The sequence below is a fragment of the Orcinus orca genome, chromosome 5 (genome assembly GCF_937001465.1).
Source record: "Orcinus orca chromosome 5, mOrcOrc1.1, whole genome shotgun sequence".
Lineage (NCBI taxonomy): Eukaryota > Metazoa > Chordata > Mammalia > Artiodactyla > Delphinidae > Orcinus > Orcinus orca.
This window is the reverse complement of record NC_064563.1, coordinates 54,918,429-54,936,106: the sequence shown is the minus strand read 5'-3', so window position 1 is coordinate 54,936,106 and position 17,678 is coordinate 54,918,429. Positions and strand designations below refer to the sequence as shown.

Here is a 17,678-nt window from a genome sequence, read left to right as displayed (position 1 = left end):
CATCTGAAATGTCTGAAATGTTGCCATCACCATCAACCCATGAGAGCAAGCCTACTGTTAAGTAGGCAAAGAAATGGAGGCTCGAACTTTGATAACCAAGTCATTGCCCACAATTGGTTATGGCATCTGTTTCGAACAAAAATAATCAGCAAAGCTGTGTACATTACTAGATGATGATGATGATGATGCTGGTACTTACAATGGAATGTCTCACAACCTTACTGGATAGGTATTCCCACTAACCCCATTTTAAGAGAGGAAAGAAACTGAGGCTAAGAGTCTAACCATTATCTAGCAAACAACCAGGGATTCTCACTACAGAGCCTTTACTCTTAGAACATAACCTTTATAACGTCTAACAATTAAATCACTCAAGCTTTACTTGAAGAAAAAGGCCAAAGAAAGTCTGACAATATAATTTTGTGTAAAGTTTTTGTCCTAATTATGGATATGTAACAATAGCTAAAAACAATCGAGATAAATGGGAAGGGTAGAAAGCAGCAGACACACTGGGAATTTTCCCTTGAGATGCAGCATGGTTTGATACTGATGTAACCCAGTCTCATGACATTACTCAGTCCCAGCATGATGACAGCCACACTTATCATCACAGACTTTCCTCCCACCCCCTTCATAAACTGGACTTTCTGCTCTGGGCCCATCAGTACTCACCGACCCTTATGGAGACTACTCTGGTGGGAAACTTCCAGTTACTCGGCAGCAAGCTATTGTCTGAAAGGGGGCCTATCAGGTCAGCATACAGAACTCCTATTTGCACAAACAGCTATGCATGTCCATGGATGAGAAAAAAGGCAAATCATCATGCCCAGAATAAGGCTCTCAAACACTTCAGAGATCAGGTATTCTCCAAAATGCTAAAAGTGATTTTTCATCAACATTTCATCAATATTACACACACACAGGTAAGAGACTGATTTGTCCCAAATCTAATATTTAAGTTATAAAATGAGCTGGCACATTGGTGGAATAATTCAGATATTCCTAGAAACTCAGATTCTCTCAGCCTAGAGCCTCACTGGAAACTTATGTATTAAGTCTTACCAAATACAGCTCTGGATCAGTCAGAAAGATGGGCAGGACACTGGGGCTAGCCTGGACAAAAACTCGGTATTTTCAATTCTAAAAGATTTTCTCAAGTGAGGCCTTAACTGTTCACAGTAACATTTCAGATTAGCGATCCCTCACAAACCCCCAAATGCAAAAGGAACTGACTTTCAAAGCAGTTTCTTGTGTAGAAAAAGAAGATCTCAAAATAAGAAAATTGTAACAGGAAAAAATCTTTTGCCTTATAGTACAGACTTTCCATAAGTAATTACATACAGTCAAATAACAATTAATTACATATTCAATGTAATGAAAGTTTGCAAAGATTCTAAACTATTTAAAGGCAGTCATAGGACAGTAAGTTCACTTTCAAATCACCCAAATAGGGCTTCTCTGGTGGCACAGTGGTTGAGAGTCCGCCTGCCGATGCAGGGGACACAGGTTCGTGCCCCGGTCCAGGAAGATCCCACATGCCGCGGAGCGGCTGGGCCTGAGAGCCATGGCCGCTGAACCTGCGCGTCCAGAGCCTGTGCTCCACAGCGGGAGAGGCCACAGCAGTGAGAGGCCCGTGTACCGCAAAAAAAAAAAAAAAAAAAAAAAATTCACCCAAATAGTTTGGATAAAAGACTTGTTTGCAAATTTCAGCCAGGGCAAGGGTTCAATCACTCTTAGGAGACAGACTTCATTTGCAACAGGTCCTCTTCCTTGGTTGTAAGCCAGTAAAATAGGAATTTCTCACTTATATGCAGAGTTTTCTTTAAAGGCATAGACCATATAGAAGCTTTGCTTGTGAAATGACAGTCTACCTCAGCTTGCAAGCCCTACCTATGACATCACTCAAGTCATTTCTCAATCAACAAAGCAAGAGACAAAGAGAGTCCATAGGATCTGTCATAAAATTCTTAGAAAGAATGACAGGTTGGTGTTTTAATGTGCCAACCAAGTCTAATAAATGCACTTAAAGTACCAAGTGAGAAAAAAAAGTAACTTTAAGTTCCCAGTGACAGTCTGGAGTCTGAATATGGCAGGGAGTGGGGTGGGAGACAAACGAGGAGATTCAAAAATGTGTAACGGCTCTAAATGGTGTCATTCACAGGGGCCTGTGAGCAGAGCATGCTGTTCATCAATGATACGGTTCCCACACTCAGTGGGGCAGGGGGACTTAGACACGGAGCTGAAGAAGGCTTAAGGAGAGTAAGCAGGAGAGGGAGAAAGTCTCACACTCTGACAGACCCAAACTACAGCCATCTCAGAGTAAGGCTCTCCTCAAGTTTCCCTCCTGCCATACATTCTGCTGTCATTTCAAGGTCTCTACTCACTTACCACAAATGAGCCGAGTAAATAATCTTTTTAAAGATGTCTAGATTATTCTGGACAAGAAACATTAATAATCAGATATCTTTAAATATTATTCTTTATTAGAATAATGGTGATTCCCAAGCATTTCACTTCAACCTGTTGTTTGCTGTTATCACCAGGACATTCACCTGTTTTCTTCAGGCTCATGATGTGAAATACAAGTCTTGAAAGACAAAAACTGCAGCATTACTACTGGTTAATATGAAAGTTCTTTAGACTTCCACATTTTTTTAAAGGAAACTGATAAGCTTTAATTATAATGTGATTTGAAATTTGAAAGTTATTCTGTAGAGATTTTAAAGGCCCCTAAAAGCACTTAACTAAATATCTTCAAGTTCCCGGCACAATAGTAAAAGTTAAAAGAAAAATCATCACATCGGATGTAATGCCAGAGCTAGTCAAGGGCCTAGTAGTCAGTAATTATTGTCAGGCTGTGTGGCTGGAGGTAGGTAGGGTGGAGGATACACTGTTTCCTGTCACAACTGGACTCACAGTCTAACTCAAGGGCTAAGGAAAGGTTTACACATATAACCAGATAGTTACATGCAGTGCTACCTCTACCTGCTCCTCCAGGAACGCAGAGAAAGGTCAGAATGGACTGAAATGGTCCGGGGGGAAGGGGGGGGACCCCTGCCGAAGGAGAGAGCCTAGAGCTTAAAGGAAGTGTGGTATTTGTTTTGGCTGAAGCGTTTTACAGGGAGCAGAGAAATGGCCCAGATAAAAAGATGGCATGCATGGACAGGAAGGAAGGCTGCACTGCCAGCACCTCAGCCCAGACAAGGATATGAAAATAATGGGAGAGACCTGCAGCTGCCCTCTATTAATTCCTGAATTTCACCAAAGGAAAAAATTCATATTGATTGCTAAGATTCTTTTTTCCCTTACAATTAGCTCCTTATACACTTTCACCTGGCCTAGGAAAGAAAAATCTTTTGTCTAGGATGCCATAGGTATAGTGCTGCCTCCAAGTAAGAATAAACTATGACCTTCTGTGGCCCCTTCAAGACCTATGATTCATGTTTCATGGAAATATTGAGAAATATTCCATTAGAAATGAATCTGCTTTCACAGCATATTGTATGTTTCCTGTGTTTTTCTTCCTTTATCACCAAGGACATTCCCATGAAAACAAACTCTTGTTTTTTCCCCAGAGTAACCATATGCTTTACACTGATGTGCTCTGAATTTCCAGACTGCCTTTTCATGGCACCACAATGAGCTTCTGGGGTCTTTCTAGTGATGTCATAAATGTCCTATAGAGAAAATTATAAGGCTGACAAATTCGACTACAAGCAGAGGAGGTTGACCTCATAGGGTGTAATTTCAAAGTTTCCAGGAAGGCCTGCAACCAGCTCCACTCCCTCCCCCTAACCCCACCCCCCAGCCCCCAGCAATTCTTACCATGCTGGCTAGTGCTGCAATAGCAAAGCTATCAAGCTGACAGTTTCAACCACGGTGTAAGCAATGGGAATGACTTCAAACTTTCCCGGAAGGCGCACTCCCCTTCCCCGCCGAAAAAACACCTCCCCATATCCCGGCTGGTGTTGAAAAAGCACAACTAGAGCTTCATTCTCTTAACTTTAAATACAAATGCTTCTTTTAGAAGTTTCCATTACAATATGACTCAATTTCAGATCCTTTCCTAACCAGTCCTCTACCATTGTACCCCTCCTCTTCCAGCAACTGAAGCTGGAAGCCCCACCTAGAAGCTCAGCCCAACTCTGGGCCCAATCCTGACTCTGGACAGAGATAATTTAAGGACTTCTAAATCAATACTCCCTGTATCGAACTATCCTGCTCCCACTTCTGTTAACAGGGTACCTGTCTTATTCCAAAGACCCAGTCTCCACCATCCACTTTTGCTCTGCAAACCATCTCTATCTCATTCTGGTCACCTGAGTACTCACCTAGCATCCTTCCCAGAATCCTGTTACTCCAGGAATAGGAACCCATCTTGCTCTTGTCACGTGCCCAAGAAAATGGAGTCGATTTGAGTTCATGATTCCCTGACGTAAAGCCACAGAGCAAGGCAATAAAGAGCTCTGCTGTTTCTCACTAGATGACTTTATTATTTTTTTTAACATCTTTATTGGCGTATAATTGCTTTACAATGGTGTGTTAGTTTCAGCTTTATAACAAAGTGAATCAGCTATACATTTACATATATCCCCATATCTCCTCCCTCTTGCATCTCCCTCCCACCCTTCCAATCTCACCCCTCTAGGTGGTCACAGAGCATGGAGCTGATCTCCCTGGGCTATGCGGCTGCTTCCCACTAGCTATCTATTTTACATTTGGTAGTTGTATATATGTCCATGCCACTCTCTCACTTTGTCCCAGCTTACCCTTCCCCCTCCCCATGTCCTGGAGTCCATTCTGTACGTCTGCGTCTTTATTCCTGTCCTGCTCCCAGGTTCTTCATAACCATTTATTTTTTTAGATTCCATATATATGTTAGCATACGGTATTTGTTTTTTTCTTTCTGACTTACTTCACTCTGCATGACAGACTCTAGGTCCATCCACCTCACTACAAATGACTCAATTTCATTTCTTTTTATGGCTGAGTAATATTCCATTGTATATATGTGCCACATCTTCTTTACCCATTCATCTGTCAATGGACACTTAGGTTGCTTCCATGTCCTGGCTATTGTAAATAGAGCTGCAATGAACATTGTGGTACATGACTCTTTTGAATTATGCTTTTCTCCAGTTATATGCCCAACAGTGGGATTGCTGGGTCATATGGTAATTCTACTTTTAGTTTTTTAAGGAACCTCCATACTGTTCTACATAGTGGCTGTATCAATTTACATTCCCACCAACAGTGCAAGAGGGTTGGTTCCCTTTTCTCCACACCCTCTCCAGCACTTATTGTTTGTAGATTTTTTGGTGATGGCCATTCTGACCAGTGTGAGGTGATACCTCATTGTAGTTTTGATTTGCATTTCTGTAGCGATTAGTGATGTTGAGCATCCTTTCATGTGTTTGTGGGCAGTCTGTATATCTTCTTTGGAGAAATGTCTATTTAGGTCTTCTGCCCATCTTTGGATTGGGTTTTTTGTTTTTTTGATATTGAGCTGCATGAGCTGCTTGTAAATTTTGGAGATTAATCCTTTGTCAGTTGTTTCATTTGCAAATATTTTCTCCCATTCTGAGGGTTGTCTTTTCATCTTGTTTATGGTTTCCTTTGCTGTGCAAAAGCTTTTAAGTTTCATTAGGTCCCATTTGTTTATTTTTGTTTTTATTTCCATTTCTCTAGGAGGTGGGTTAAAAAGGATCTTGCTGTGATTTACGTCATAGAGTGTTCGGCCTATGTTTTCCTCTAAGAGTTTATAGTGTCTGGCCTTACATTTAGGTCCTTAATCCATTCTGAGTTTATTTTTGTGTATGGTGTTAGGGAGTGTGCTAATTTCATTCTTTTATATGTAGCTGCACTATATGACTTTAGATGTGTGAATTAGCCTCTACAGGTCTCAGCTTCCTCATGTGTATCTGTCATACCCATTCAATGAGAGAATGCATAAGGCTAAGAGTTGAATAAATATTAGCAATGATAGGGATGTTAATCACAGTGAAAGGATAATAACAACTTGTGTTGGAATTTATAAACATATTGCCTATTCCCACATTCTATGTTGATATGCTCTGCCTACCTGGAGTGAAGCATTCATTAACTCACACTGGAACTCAAGATGAAGGGGGGGATGAGAGCACCTGGGCTGAGTGGCTGCCAGTTATGCATGAGTGGCCAACAATGGGTCTGGACTGGGGTTCCTTCCAGTTCCTGCAGTTGATCCTGTTGTCCCAGGGCCTCCCAAGCCCTAGCAAACCACTTGGGGTTCCAGGTCACCCTCATCCTGTCCTGTGTCATTTCAATTAGTTGGGCCAGGTACCAACATGTCCAAATAAAGATAACCACAGTACCTGGGTGTTCAGAAGAGAACAAAGAATAGGAAGGCTCAGTAAGCCAAAGATAAATGGCTCTACAATTCCTCTTTAGTGAATGGCATTTTTTTAAATCACTGAAAGGGGTGTTAGTGTCACTTATCTCCAAGTACCATCATGAATAAATACAAAGCTTCCATTGTGGACAGAGCAATATACTTGCTAAATTCCCTGCAGAGTATACCAGTTACGAATTGGACCCACAAAAGTGAGGAAGAGGCTAACTAGATGAACACACACACACACACTCTTCAGACACCAAAAGTAAAAGCAGGTGGCATGAAGAAGTGGATTTTATATATGTTGATCCATTCAGCAATTTGCTTTTATAGACTCTACTACACATACTCAGCTGTAGAGGGACACAGTCTTCTAGCCAAAGCATAAGCTTCCAATGTTACCATGACCAGAAGCTCACCTATTTTCTTACTGAACTGGAAACACCAGCTTCATTCTATGTAGGTAAAATAACTTTTCATCTAGTTTTACTAGTGTGATTTTTTTTTTTAAGATACAGAGTGAATCTTGGGGTTTTATTTGTTGATAATATCTGTTACAGTTCTACAAGTAGGTAGAAGATTCCGTAACCCATACTATTTTAAAATATTTTTCTCTCTTCTTTTACCTGAAGTTCCTTTGTGTGATCTATCACTGAAGACTAGGTTTGGTTTTTAAATGATTTAGAACACCAAGATCAATTTCAGGGACACAATGAATGCGATCAGAAAAAAAACCATTAATAAAATGGTTAAACCATTTCAGATTAACTGCAATTAAAACTCACTAGGATTCTAGCCTAATGAGTTTTAATTGTTTTCCTAAATTTTTGTTCTTATAGTTACAAAAACAAGTAATGAAACGACACAGCAGCACACTCTGCTATTATGCAAAACAATACGAAGATCAACTTTTTCCATGCAGCTCATTATGGAAAACTAAAACTAAAGGGCATTTCCCTTCATTTTCTTTATATATTGGTGAGCAAGCCCAAGTATTAAAGTAAGACCTCTGGTCAGATTCCAGTCTAATCAATAACCTAGTATTGAACTCAATTACAGGCCAGTTTACCATCTGCCCTATAATCCCAATCACTGCCAAAAAGAGCTGTCACACAGTGCCTCCAACACAGCAGTATTTGTACACTAACTCCATATCTGGATTGATCTTCCTACACAGAACCCCATAGGGATCAGAGTACCTAAGCGTCTTTCTTTCCTTAGTGAACTATAGAGAAGAGGCACCGGTATTACACAAACTAGAAATTAACTGAAATGCCCTAGGAGCGGTACTTAAAGAACTACACCCAAGGAGCCTCACCTACTCCTGGAGCTTATTTAGGTAACAAGACTCTGGACTCTGAGCTGATGCTGTACTGGAATAAGAGTTTTGGAGATCTTAGGAGGGCGTATCTTGCATACGGGAGAGACATGAATTACTCAGGGCCGAGGGTGGACGGTGGTGGGCCGCTTTCTAAAAGTTGGCTGCTGGTATTCATACTCTGTGTAATCCCCTTTCTGGAGTGGGCTGGACATACCACTCCCTCTTGCCCTTTAGTCCCTGCTCCGATGAAGCTGCCATAATGTAAGCATCCCCATGGAGAGGCCACTTAGCAAGGAACAGAGGGAAGCCGCCTGCCACTAGCCCACAAAAAAAACCTAAATCCTGCCAACAACCACTCAGGCGAGCCTGGAAACAGACTGACACTCTGACATGCCTCACAGTGACTGCAGCTCTATCTAGCCCACACCTGGATTTTAGCATTTCGAGAGGCCCAGAGCCACAGGACACAGCTAAGCTGTGCCTAAATTCCTGACCCACAGAAACTGCAGACAAGAACTGTTTTAAGCTACTAAATTTAAGTAATTTGTTACTCAGTAATAAATAACAGATATTTAATACATATTTTTACCCCTAAAAAAATCATTTGGATAGCATCACAATATGTATTTGAAACTTTTACCTAATTTGAAAAAGTACTTGCTGTTCTCATCTGGAATTTTAAGCTCTCTTAAAAATCTCTGCATTTTTCAGGACTACCAAGTTCCATAATACATGAAAACAATGCAAGCTTTCCCAAGTTTATTTAATTCACTTAAAAGTCAATAGACTACTCAAGATATTTAACTTTGTCACTTATATATCACAGGCCCACATCAGCATTAAGGAGCCCCTAATAAAAGCAAAAACAAAAAAACCCAAAAAATCCAAGATAAATTTAACTTCTAGAAAATCACATGCAGACTCAGAGATAAACTCTACTTCTATAAAATAATAAATAAAGGAAAACTTCTTTGATTAGAAGGCTTACAAAGAACTTCCTTACCTTGAATGCACTGAAGTGTTCCATCCTCCGCTCTTATTGTAAAAGTCTCACCTGGATTAACTTGAACGAGAATAACCTGCCAAAATAACACAGTAATTTCAATTTAATACTCTTCAACGGTTTCATTACCTAAATTTATGTACTAGATAAGAAGTATGTGGCACAGAATCTTGTATAAACACAAAACTTAGGATATATCTTAGATATGGTTCAAATTTGAGGGGGGTAAGTTCATGCATTTGAATTTAGCTAAGTGAATTCTCCTGTGTTGCTTATGCTATATAACTAAAAAAAAAAAAAAAAACCAATGTTAAGATACCTTTTCTTTCAGACAATTCCTTTTTTTCTTTCACTAAACCAGAAACAACAATTAAAGAAGAAAAAGAACCAGGAACTATAACTTACAAAGGAAAATTGAAAGAGAAATGAGTTTCTGACCTAACACTGTTGCATACCATTCCCAAGTATCTATTACTGACCTGACTCTACTGTGTAACAATAGAAAGCAATTTATAAGAAAAATGTTTTTTGGGGAAAAAAAGCGTGTATAGAACCTGGAAATAACAATGAACAGTATAAAATAAATATTACAAATAAGACCCATCACACACACAAATTTTTGAATCTATTACCTAAATGTCAGTGTTTTAGTCATATAACATAGATATTTAGTTATCAGAAGACAACTTCCGAAAGACTAAACCACAGATGCCATGGCAAAGTATGTTCTTTTAAGAACCTCAGTTTTAAGTTCTAATCTCATTTAGTTCCTTTAGATAACAAAAGTAAAAAAAAAAAAATCACTAATTTATATATAAATATAAATTAAAGGACATAACAAAGCTTAAAAAACTGTAGTTAAAAATTACCAGGTGTGCTACCTGGGTTCTTTGGTGGGGCTAATGGCGGAGTCTGGGAGGGCTCATGCCAAGGAATAAATACTTCCCAGAACTTCTGAGGCCAGCGTCCTTGTCCTCACAGTGAGACACAGCCACCCCTGCCTCTGCAGGAGACCCTCCAACACTAGCAGGTTAACGTGCATATAAATAAAGTCCACAGATCAGAAGAATGGAGCTTGAAGAACTTATAGAAACGTATACATTCATATACTCACAACACAATCAAATATAAATTATTCTCAGCACCCTACAAGACCCTTGCCCCTCCTATTCAGTACCTCTCCCAAAGAGGGACTTCCCTGGTGGCGCAGTCGTTAAGAATCCGCCTGCCAGTGCAGGGGACATAGGTTCGAGCCCTGGTCTGGGAAGACCCTACATTTTGCGGAGCAACTAAGCCCGTGTGCCACAACTACTGAGCCTGCGCTCTAGAGCCCGTGAGCCACAACCACTGAAGCCCACGCGCCTCCAGCTCATGCTCCGCAACAAGAGAAGCCGCCGCAATGAGAAGCCTGCGCACCGCAACAAAGAGTAGCCCCTGCTCGCCGCAACTATCGAAAGCCTGCGCGCAGCAACAAAGACCCAACGCAGCCAAAAATAAATAAATTAAAAAAAAAACCTGATTAAGATCTCAAGGACAATGTTGAATAGAAGACATTCTTCTCTTGTTCATGACCATTGTGACCATGCCTGTCAGCAGGAAAGCATCAGTTTTACCATTAAGTGTGATGCTAGGTGTGTGTGTTTGTGTGTGTTTGTGCGTGTTTTAATAATCCTCATCAAAACATACATGTATTTAAAAAATCATGAATAAGTATTAAATTTTACCTATTGAAATTTTTTAAAAAATTAACATGTGCAACATTAACACTATTAAAATAATGACTGTATATTTCTAGAAACTGGAAGGATGTCAGTGTCACATTCATCTTATAGTTCTTAGAGCAAGCCTTGTTCCTCCCTGCCTCAAAACCATCAAGCATACTGTTCCCTGTCTGCAATGCTCTCTCTGCACTCCTTCATCTCTGCCCACCTTATTCCTTCCTCAACCAGCTAACGCCCTTTCATCCTTGCCAGATTAAGAAGTGGTATTTGACTCTCAGGACAGGCCAGGTCTTGTAATATGTGTTCTCAAAAAACAAACAAACAAAACTCTACTCCTTCCTAAAATTTACAATTGCAATTAATTAACTAAGGAATTATTTTTGTGTCTGTCTTTCCTTTAATCTAGGCTCTGTAAGGGCAAGATCTGACACAAAATAAGTGCTCAAGAAATATATTTACTGGACAGATTGGTTCAAGATGGCAGAATAGAAGGACGTGCTCTCACTCCCTCTTGTGAGAATACTGGAAACACAACTAACAGCTGAACAATCATCGACAGGAAGACACTGGAACACACCAAAAGAGATACCCCACATCCAAAGACAAAGGAAAAGCCATACTGAGATGGTATGAGGGGCGCATTCATATTAAAATCAAATCCAATAACTGCTGGGTGGGTGACCCACAAACTGGAGAACACTTATACCACACAAGTCCACCCACTGGAATGAAGGTTCTGAGCCCCACGTCAGGCTTCCGAACCTGGGGGTCTGGCAACGGGAGAAGGAATTCCTAGAGAATCAGACTTTAAAGGCTAGGGGGATTTGACTGCAAGACTTCGACAGGACTGGGGGAAACAGAGACTCCACTCTTGGAGGGCACACACAAAGTAGTGTGTGCTTAGGGACCCAGGGGAAGGAGCAGTGGCCCCACAGGAGACTGAACCAGACCTACCTGCTAGCATTGGGGGGTCTCCTGCAGAGGCAGGGGGTGGCTCTGTCTCTCCATGAGGACAAGGACACTGGCAGCAGAACTTCTGGGAGGTACTCCTTGGCATGAGCCCTCACACAGTCTGCCATTAGCCCCACCAAAAAGCCGGGGTAGGCTCCAGTGTTGGGTCTTTTCAGACCAACCAACCAACAGGGAGGGGACACAGCCCCACCCATCAGCAGGCAAGTGGATTAAAGTTTTACTGGGCTCTGCCCACCAGAGCAACACCCAGCTCTATCCACCACCAGTCCCTCCCATCAGGAAAATTGCACAAGCCTCTTAGATAGCCTCATCCACCAGAGGGCAGACAGCAGAAGCAAGAACTACAATCCTGCAGCCTGAGGAACAAAAAGCACATTCATAGAAAGACAGACAAGATGAAAACGCAGAAGGCTATGTACCAGATGAAGGAACAAGACAAAACCCCACAAAAGCAACTAAATGAAGTAGAGATAGGCAACCTTCCAGAAAAAGAATTCAAAATAATGATAGTGAAGATGATCCAGGACCTCGGAAAAAGAAAGGAGGCAAATATCAAGAAGATGCAAAAAATGTTTAACAAAGACCTAGAAGAATTAAAGAATAAATAAACAGAGATGAACAATACAAGATTTGAAATGAAAAATACACTAAAAGGAATCAATAGCAGAATAACTGAGACAGAAGAACGGATAAGTGACCTGGAAGACAGAATGATGGAATTCACTGCTGCAAAAGAGAATAAAGAAAAAAGAATGAAAAGAAATGAAGACAGCCTAAGAGACCACTGGGACAACATTAAATGCAAGAACATTCGCGTTACAGGGGTCCAAAAAGGAGAAGAGAGAGAGAAAGAACCCGAGAAAATATCTGAGGAGATTATAGTCGAAAACTTGCCTAACATGGGAAAGGAAAGAGCCATCCAAGTCCAGGAAGCACAGAGAGTCCCATACAGGATAAACCCAAGGAGAAACACAGCGAGACACATAGTAATGAAATTGGCAAAAATTAAAAACAAAGAAAAATTACTGAAAGCAGCAAGAGAAAAACGACAAATAACATACAAGGGAATTCCCGTAAGGTTAACAGCTGATTTCTCAGCAGAAACTCTACAAGCCAGAAGGGAGTGGCATGATATACTTAAAGTGATAAAAGGGAAAAACCAACAACCAAGATTACTCTACCCGGCAAGGATCTCATTCAGATTTGATGAAGAAATCAAAAGCTTTACAGACAAGCAAAAGCTAAGAGAATTCAGCACCACCAAACCAGATCTACAACAAATGCTAAATGAACTTATCTAAATGGGAAACACAAGAGAAGAAAGGAACCTACAAAAAGAAACCCAAAACGATTAAGAAAATGGTAATAGGAACATACATATCAATAATAACCTTAAACGTGAACGGATTAAATGCTCCAACCAAAAGACACAGGCTTGCTAAATGGATACAAAAACAAGACCCATATATATGCTGTCTACAAGAGATCCACGTCAGACCTAGGGACACATACAGACTGAAACTGAGGGGATGGAAAAAGATATTCCATACAAATGGAAATCAAGAGAAAGCTGGAGCAGCAATACTTGTATCAGATAAAATAGACTTTAAAATAAAGAATGTTACATGAGACAAGGAAGGACACTACACAATGATCAATGGATCAGTCCAAGAAGAAGATATAACAATTATAAATAATATGCACCCAACATAGGAGCACCTCAATACATAATGCAACTGCTAACAGCTATAAAAGAGGAAATCGACAGTAACACAATAGTGGAGGACTTTAACACCTCACTTACACCAATGGACAGATCATCCAGACAGAAAATTAATAAGGAAACAAAAGCTTTAAATAACACAGTAAGCCAGATAGATTTAATTGATATTTATAGGACAATCCATCCAAAAACAGCAGATTACACCTTCTTCTCAACTGCGCATGGAACATTCTCCAGGACAGATCACATCTTGGGTCACAAATCAAGCCTCAGTAAAGTTAAGAAAACTGAAATCATATCAAGCATCTTTTCTGACCACAACACTATGAGATTAGAAATCAATTACAGGGAAAAGAAATGGAAAAAAACCACAAAGACACAGAGGCTAAACAACATGTTACTAAATAACCAAGCGATCGCTGAAGAAATCAAAGAGGAAATCAAAAAATACTTAGAGACAAATGACAATGAAAACACGATGATCCAAAAGGTACGGGATGCAGCAAAAACAGTTCTAAGAGGGAAGTTTATAGCTATACAAGCACACCTCAAGAAACAAGAAAAATCTCAAATAAACAATCTAAACTTTCACCTAAAGGAACTAGAGAAAGAAGAACAAACAAAACCCAAAGTTAGCAGAGGGAAAGAAATCATAAAAATCAGAGCAGAAATAAATGAAATAGAAACAAAGAAAACAATAGCAAAGATTAATAAAACTAAAAGCTGGTTCTTTAAGAAGATAAACAAAATTGATAAACCTTTAGCCAGACTCATCAAGAAAAAGGAGAAGACTCAAATCAATAAAATTAGAAATGAAAAAGGAGAAGTTACAACAGACACCACAGAAATACAAAGCATCCTGAGAGACTACAAGCAACTCTATGCCAATAAAATGGACAACCTGGAAGAAATGGACAAATTCTTAGAAAGGTATAACCTCCCAAGACTGAGCCAGGAAGAAATAGAAAATATGAACAAACCAATCACAAGTAATGAAAATAAAACTGTGATTAAAAATCTTCCAACAAACAAAAGTCCAGGACCAGATGGCTTCACAGGTGAATGCTATCAAACATTTAGAGAAGCGCTAACACCAACCTTCTCAAACTCTTCCAAAAAATCGGAGAGGAAGGAATACTCCCAAACTCATTCTATGAGGCCACCATCACCCTGATACCAAAACCAGACAAAGATACTACAAAAAAAGAAAATTACAGACCAATATCACTGAGGAATATAGATGCAAAATTCCTCAACAAAATACTAGCAAACAGAATCCAACGACACATTAAAAGGATCATACACCATGATCAAATGGGATTTATCCCAGGGATGCAAGGATCCTTCAATATATGGCAATCAATCAATGTGATACACCATATTAACAAACTGAAGAATAAAAACCATATGATCATCTCAATAGATGCAGAAAAAGCTTTCGACAAAATTCAACACCAATTTATGATAAAAAATTTCCAGAAAGTGGGCATAGAGGAAACCTACTTCAACATAATAAAGGCCATATACGACAAACCCACAGCCAACATCATTCTCCATGGTGAAAAACGGAAAGCATTTCCTCTAAGATCAAGAACAAGACAAAGATGTCCACTCTCACCACGCTTATTCAACATAGTTTTGGAGGTCCTAGCCACGATATCAGAGAAGAAAAAGAAATAAAAGGAATACAAATTGGAAAAAAAGAAGTAAAACTGTCACTGTTTGCAGATGGCATGATACTATACATAGAATCCTAAAGCTGCCACCAGAAAACTACTAGAGCTAATCAATGAATTTGGTAAAGTTGCAGGATACAAAATTAATGCACAGAAATCTCTTGCATTCCTATACACTAATGATGAAAAATCTGAAAGAGAAATTAAGGAAACACTCCCATTTACCCTTGCAACAAAAAGAATAAAATACCTAGGAATAAACATACCTAGGGAGACAAAAGACCTGTATGCAGAAAACTATAAGACACTGATGAAAGAAATTAAAGATGAAACAAACAGATGGAGAGATACACCATGTTATTGGATTGGAATAATCAATACTGTGAAAATGACTATACTACCCAAAGCAATCTACAGATTCAATTCAATCCGTGTCAAATCACCAATTGCATTTTTTACAGAACTAAAACAAAAAATCTTAAAATTTGCATGGAGACAAAAAAGACCCAAATAGCCAAAGCAGTCTTGAGGAAAAAAAAAGGAGCTAGAGGAATCAGACTCCCTGACTTCAGACTATACTAAAAAGCTACAGTAATCAAGACAATACGGTACTGGCACATAAACAGAAACATAGATAAATGGAACAAGATAGAAAGCCCAGAGATACACCCACGTACCTATGGTCAACTAATCTATGACAAAGGAGGCAAGGATATACAATGGAGAAGAGTAGGTCTCTTCAATAAGTGGTGCTGGGAAAACTGGACAGCTACATATAAAAGAATGAAGTTAGAACACTCCCTAACAGCATACACAAAAATAAAGTTAAAATTGATTATAGACCTAAATGTAAGACCAGACACTATAAAACTCTTAGAGGAAAACGTAAGAAGAACACTCTTTGACATAAATCACAGCAAGATATTTTTTGATCCACCTCCTAGAGTAATGGAAATAAAAAGAAACAAATGGGACTTAATGAAACTTTAAAGCTTTTGCACAGCAAAGGAAACCATAAACAAGATGAAAAGACAACCCTTAGAATGGGAGAAAATATTTGCAAACCAATCAACGGACAAACGATTAATCTCCAAAATATATAAACAGCTCTTGCACTCAATATTAAAGAAACAACCCAATCCAAAAATGGACAGAAGACCTAAACAGACATTTCTCCAAAGAAGACATACAGATGGCCAAGAAGCACATGAAAAGCTGCTCAACATCACTAAGTATTAGAGAAATGAAAATCAAAACTACAGTGAGGTATCACCTCACACCAGTTAGAATAGGCATCATCAAAAAATCTACAAGCAGGGGAGGAGGTTCAAGACGGCAGAAGAGTAAGACGCTGAGATCACCTTCCTCCCCACAAATACATCAGAAATACATCTGCATGTGGAACAACTCCTACAGAACACCTACTGAACGCTGGCAGAAGACCTCAGACCTCCCAAAAGGCAAGAAACTCCCCCCGTACCTGGGTAGAGCAAAAGAAAAAAGAAAACATAGAGACAAAAAAATAGGGACGGGACCTGCACCAGTGGGAGGAAGCTGTGAAGGAGGAAAGGTTTCCACACACTAGGAAGCCCCTTCGTGAGTGGAGAGTGCGGGTAGTGGAGGCGGGGAGCTTCGGAGCCACGGAGGAGAGCACAGCAATAGGAGTGCGGAGGGCAAAGCGGAGAGATTCCCGCACAGAGGATCAGGGCCGACCGGCACTCACCAGCCCGGGCGGGCGGGGCTGCGAGCTGAGGCTCGGGCTTCGGTCTGAGTGCAGGGAGAGGACTGGGGTTGGCGACGTGAACACAGCCTTCAGGGGGTCAGTGCACCACGGCTAGCCGGGAGGGAGTCCGGGAAAAGGTCTGGAGCTGCCGAAGAGGCAAGAGACTTTTTCCTCCCTCTTTGTTTCCTGGTGCGCGATGAGAGGGGATTAAGATCGCTGCTTAAAGGAGCTCCAGAGACGGGCGCGAGCCGCAGCTATCAGCGCGGACCCCAGAGACAGGCACGAGATGCTAAGGCTGCTGCTGCAGCCACCAAGAAGCCTGTCTGCGAGCACAGGTCACTATCCACACCTCCCCTCCTGGGCGCCTGCGCAGCCCGCCACTGCCAGGGTCCTGTGATCCAGGGACAACTTCCCCAGGAGAACGCACGGCACGCCTCAGGCTGGTGCATCATCATGCTGGCCTCTGCCGCCGCAGGCTTGCCCGCACCCGAACCCCTCCCTCACCCCGGCCTGAGTGAGCCACAGCCTCCGAATCAGCGGCTCCTTTAACCCCGTCCTGTCTGAGCAAAGAACAGACGCCCTCAGGCGACCTATATGCAGAGGCGGGTCCAAATCCAAACCTGAACCCCAGGAGCTGTGCGAACAAAGAAGAGAAAGGTAAATCCCAGCAGCCTCAGGAGCAGCGGACTAAATCTCCACAATCAACGTGATGCACCCTGCATCTGCGGAATACCTGAATAGACAACGAATCATCCCAAATTGAGGAGGTGGACTTCGGGAGCAACAGTATATATATATATTTTTCCCTTTTTCTCTTTTTGTGACTGTGTATATGTACGCTTCTGTGTGTGATTTTGTCGGTATACCTTCACTTTTACCATTTATCCTAGGGCTCTGTCAGTCCGTTATTTTTTTTTAATTAGTTTAAAACTTTTTTTCTTAATAATTATTTTTTATTTTAATAAATTTTTTATTTTACTTTACTCTTTTATTTTATTTCGTTTTATCTTCTCCCTCCTCCCTCCCTCCCTCCCTCCCTCCCTCCTTCCTTCCTTCCTTTCCTTTCTTTCTTTCTTTTCTCCCTTTTATTCTGAGCCGTGTGGAGGACAGGCTCTTGGTGCTCCAGCCAGGCGTCAGGGCTGTGCCACTGAGATGGCAGAGCCAAG

At 40.7% G+C, this 17,678-nt stretch overlaps 1 protein-coding gene and 2 long non-coding RNA genes across 7 annotated transcripts in view; 2 read left to right on the top strand and 1 right to left on the bottom strand.

Annotated features, from left to right (window-relative positions):
• The window catches only part of LOC125964395 (uncharacterized), a 34,746-nt gene extending 33,078 nt beyond the window's left edge, over positions 1–1,668 (top strand). The window contains exon 2 of the long non-coding RNA XR_007477381.1: positions 1,507–1,668. This is a non-coding gene — a long non-coding RNA (uncharacterized LOC125964395). The remainder of the gene's footprint in view (positions 1–1,506) is intronic.
• LOC125964393 (uncharacterized) overlaps positions 1–17,678 on the top strand; it is a 602,357-nt gene that overhangs the window by 93,549 nt on the left and 491,130 nt on the right. The window lies entirely within an intron of this gene.
• Positions 1–17,678, bottom strand: part of FNDC3B (fibronectin type III domain containing 3B) — a 361,128-nt gene that overhangs the window by 247,419 nt on the left and 96,031 nt on the right. For all 5 annotated transcript variants that reach the window (XM_033429514.2, XM_033429520.2, XM_033429521.2 and 2 more), the window contains exon 3: positions 8,698–8,773. In XM_033429514.2, coding sequence (XP_033285405.1) covers positions 8,698–8,773 — 76 coding nt within the window. The remainder of the gene's footprint in view (positions 1–8,697; positions 8,774–17,678) is intronic.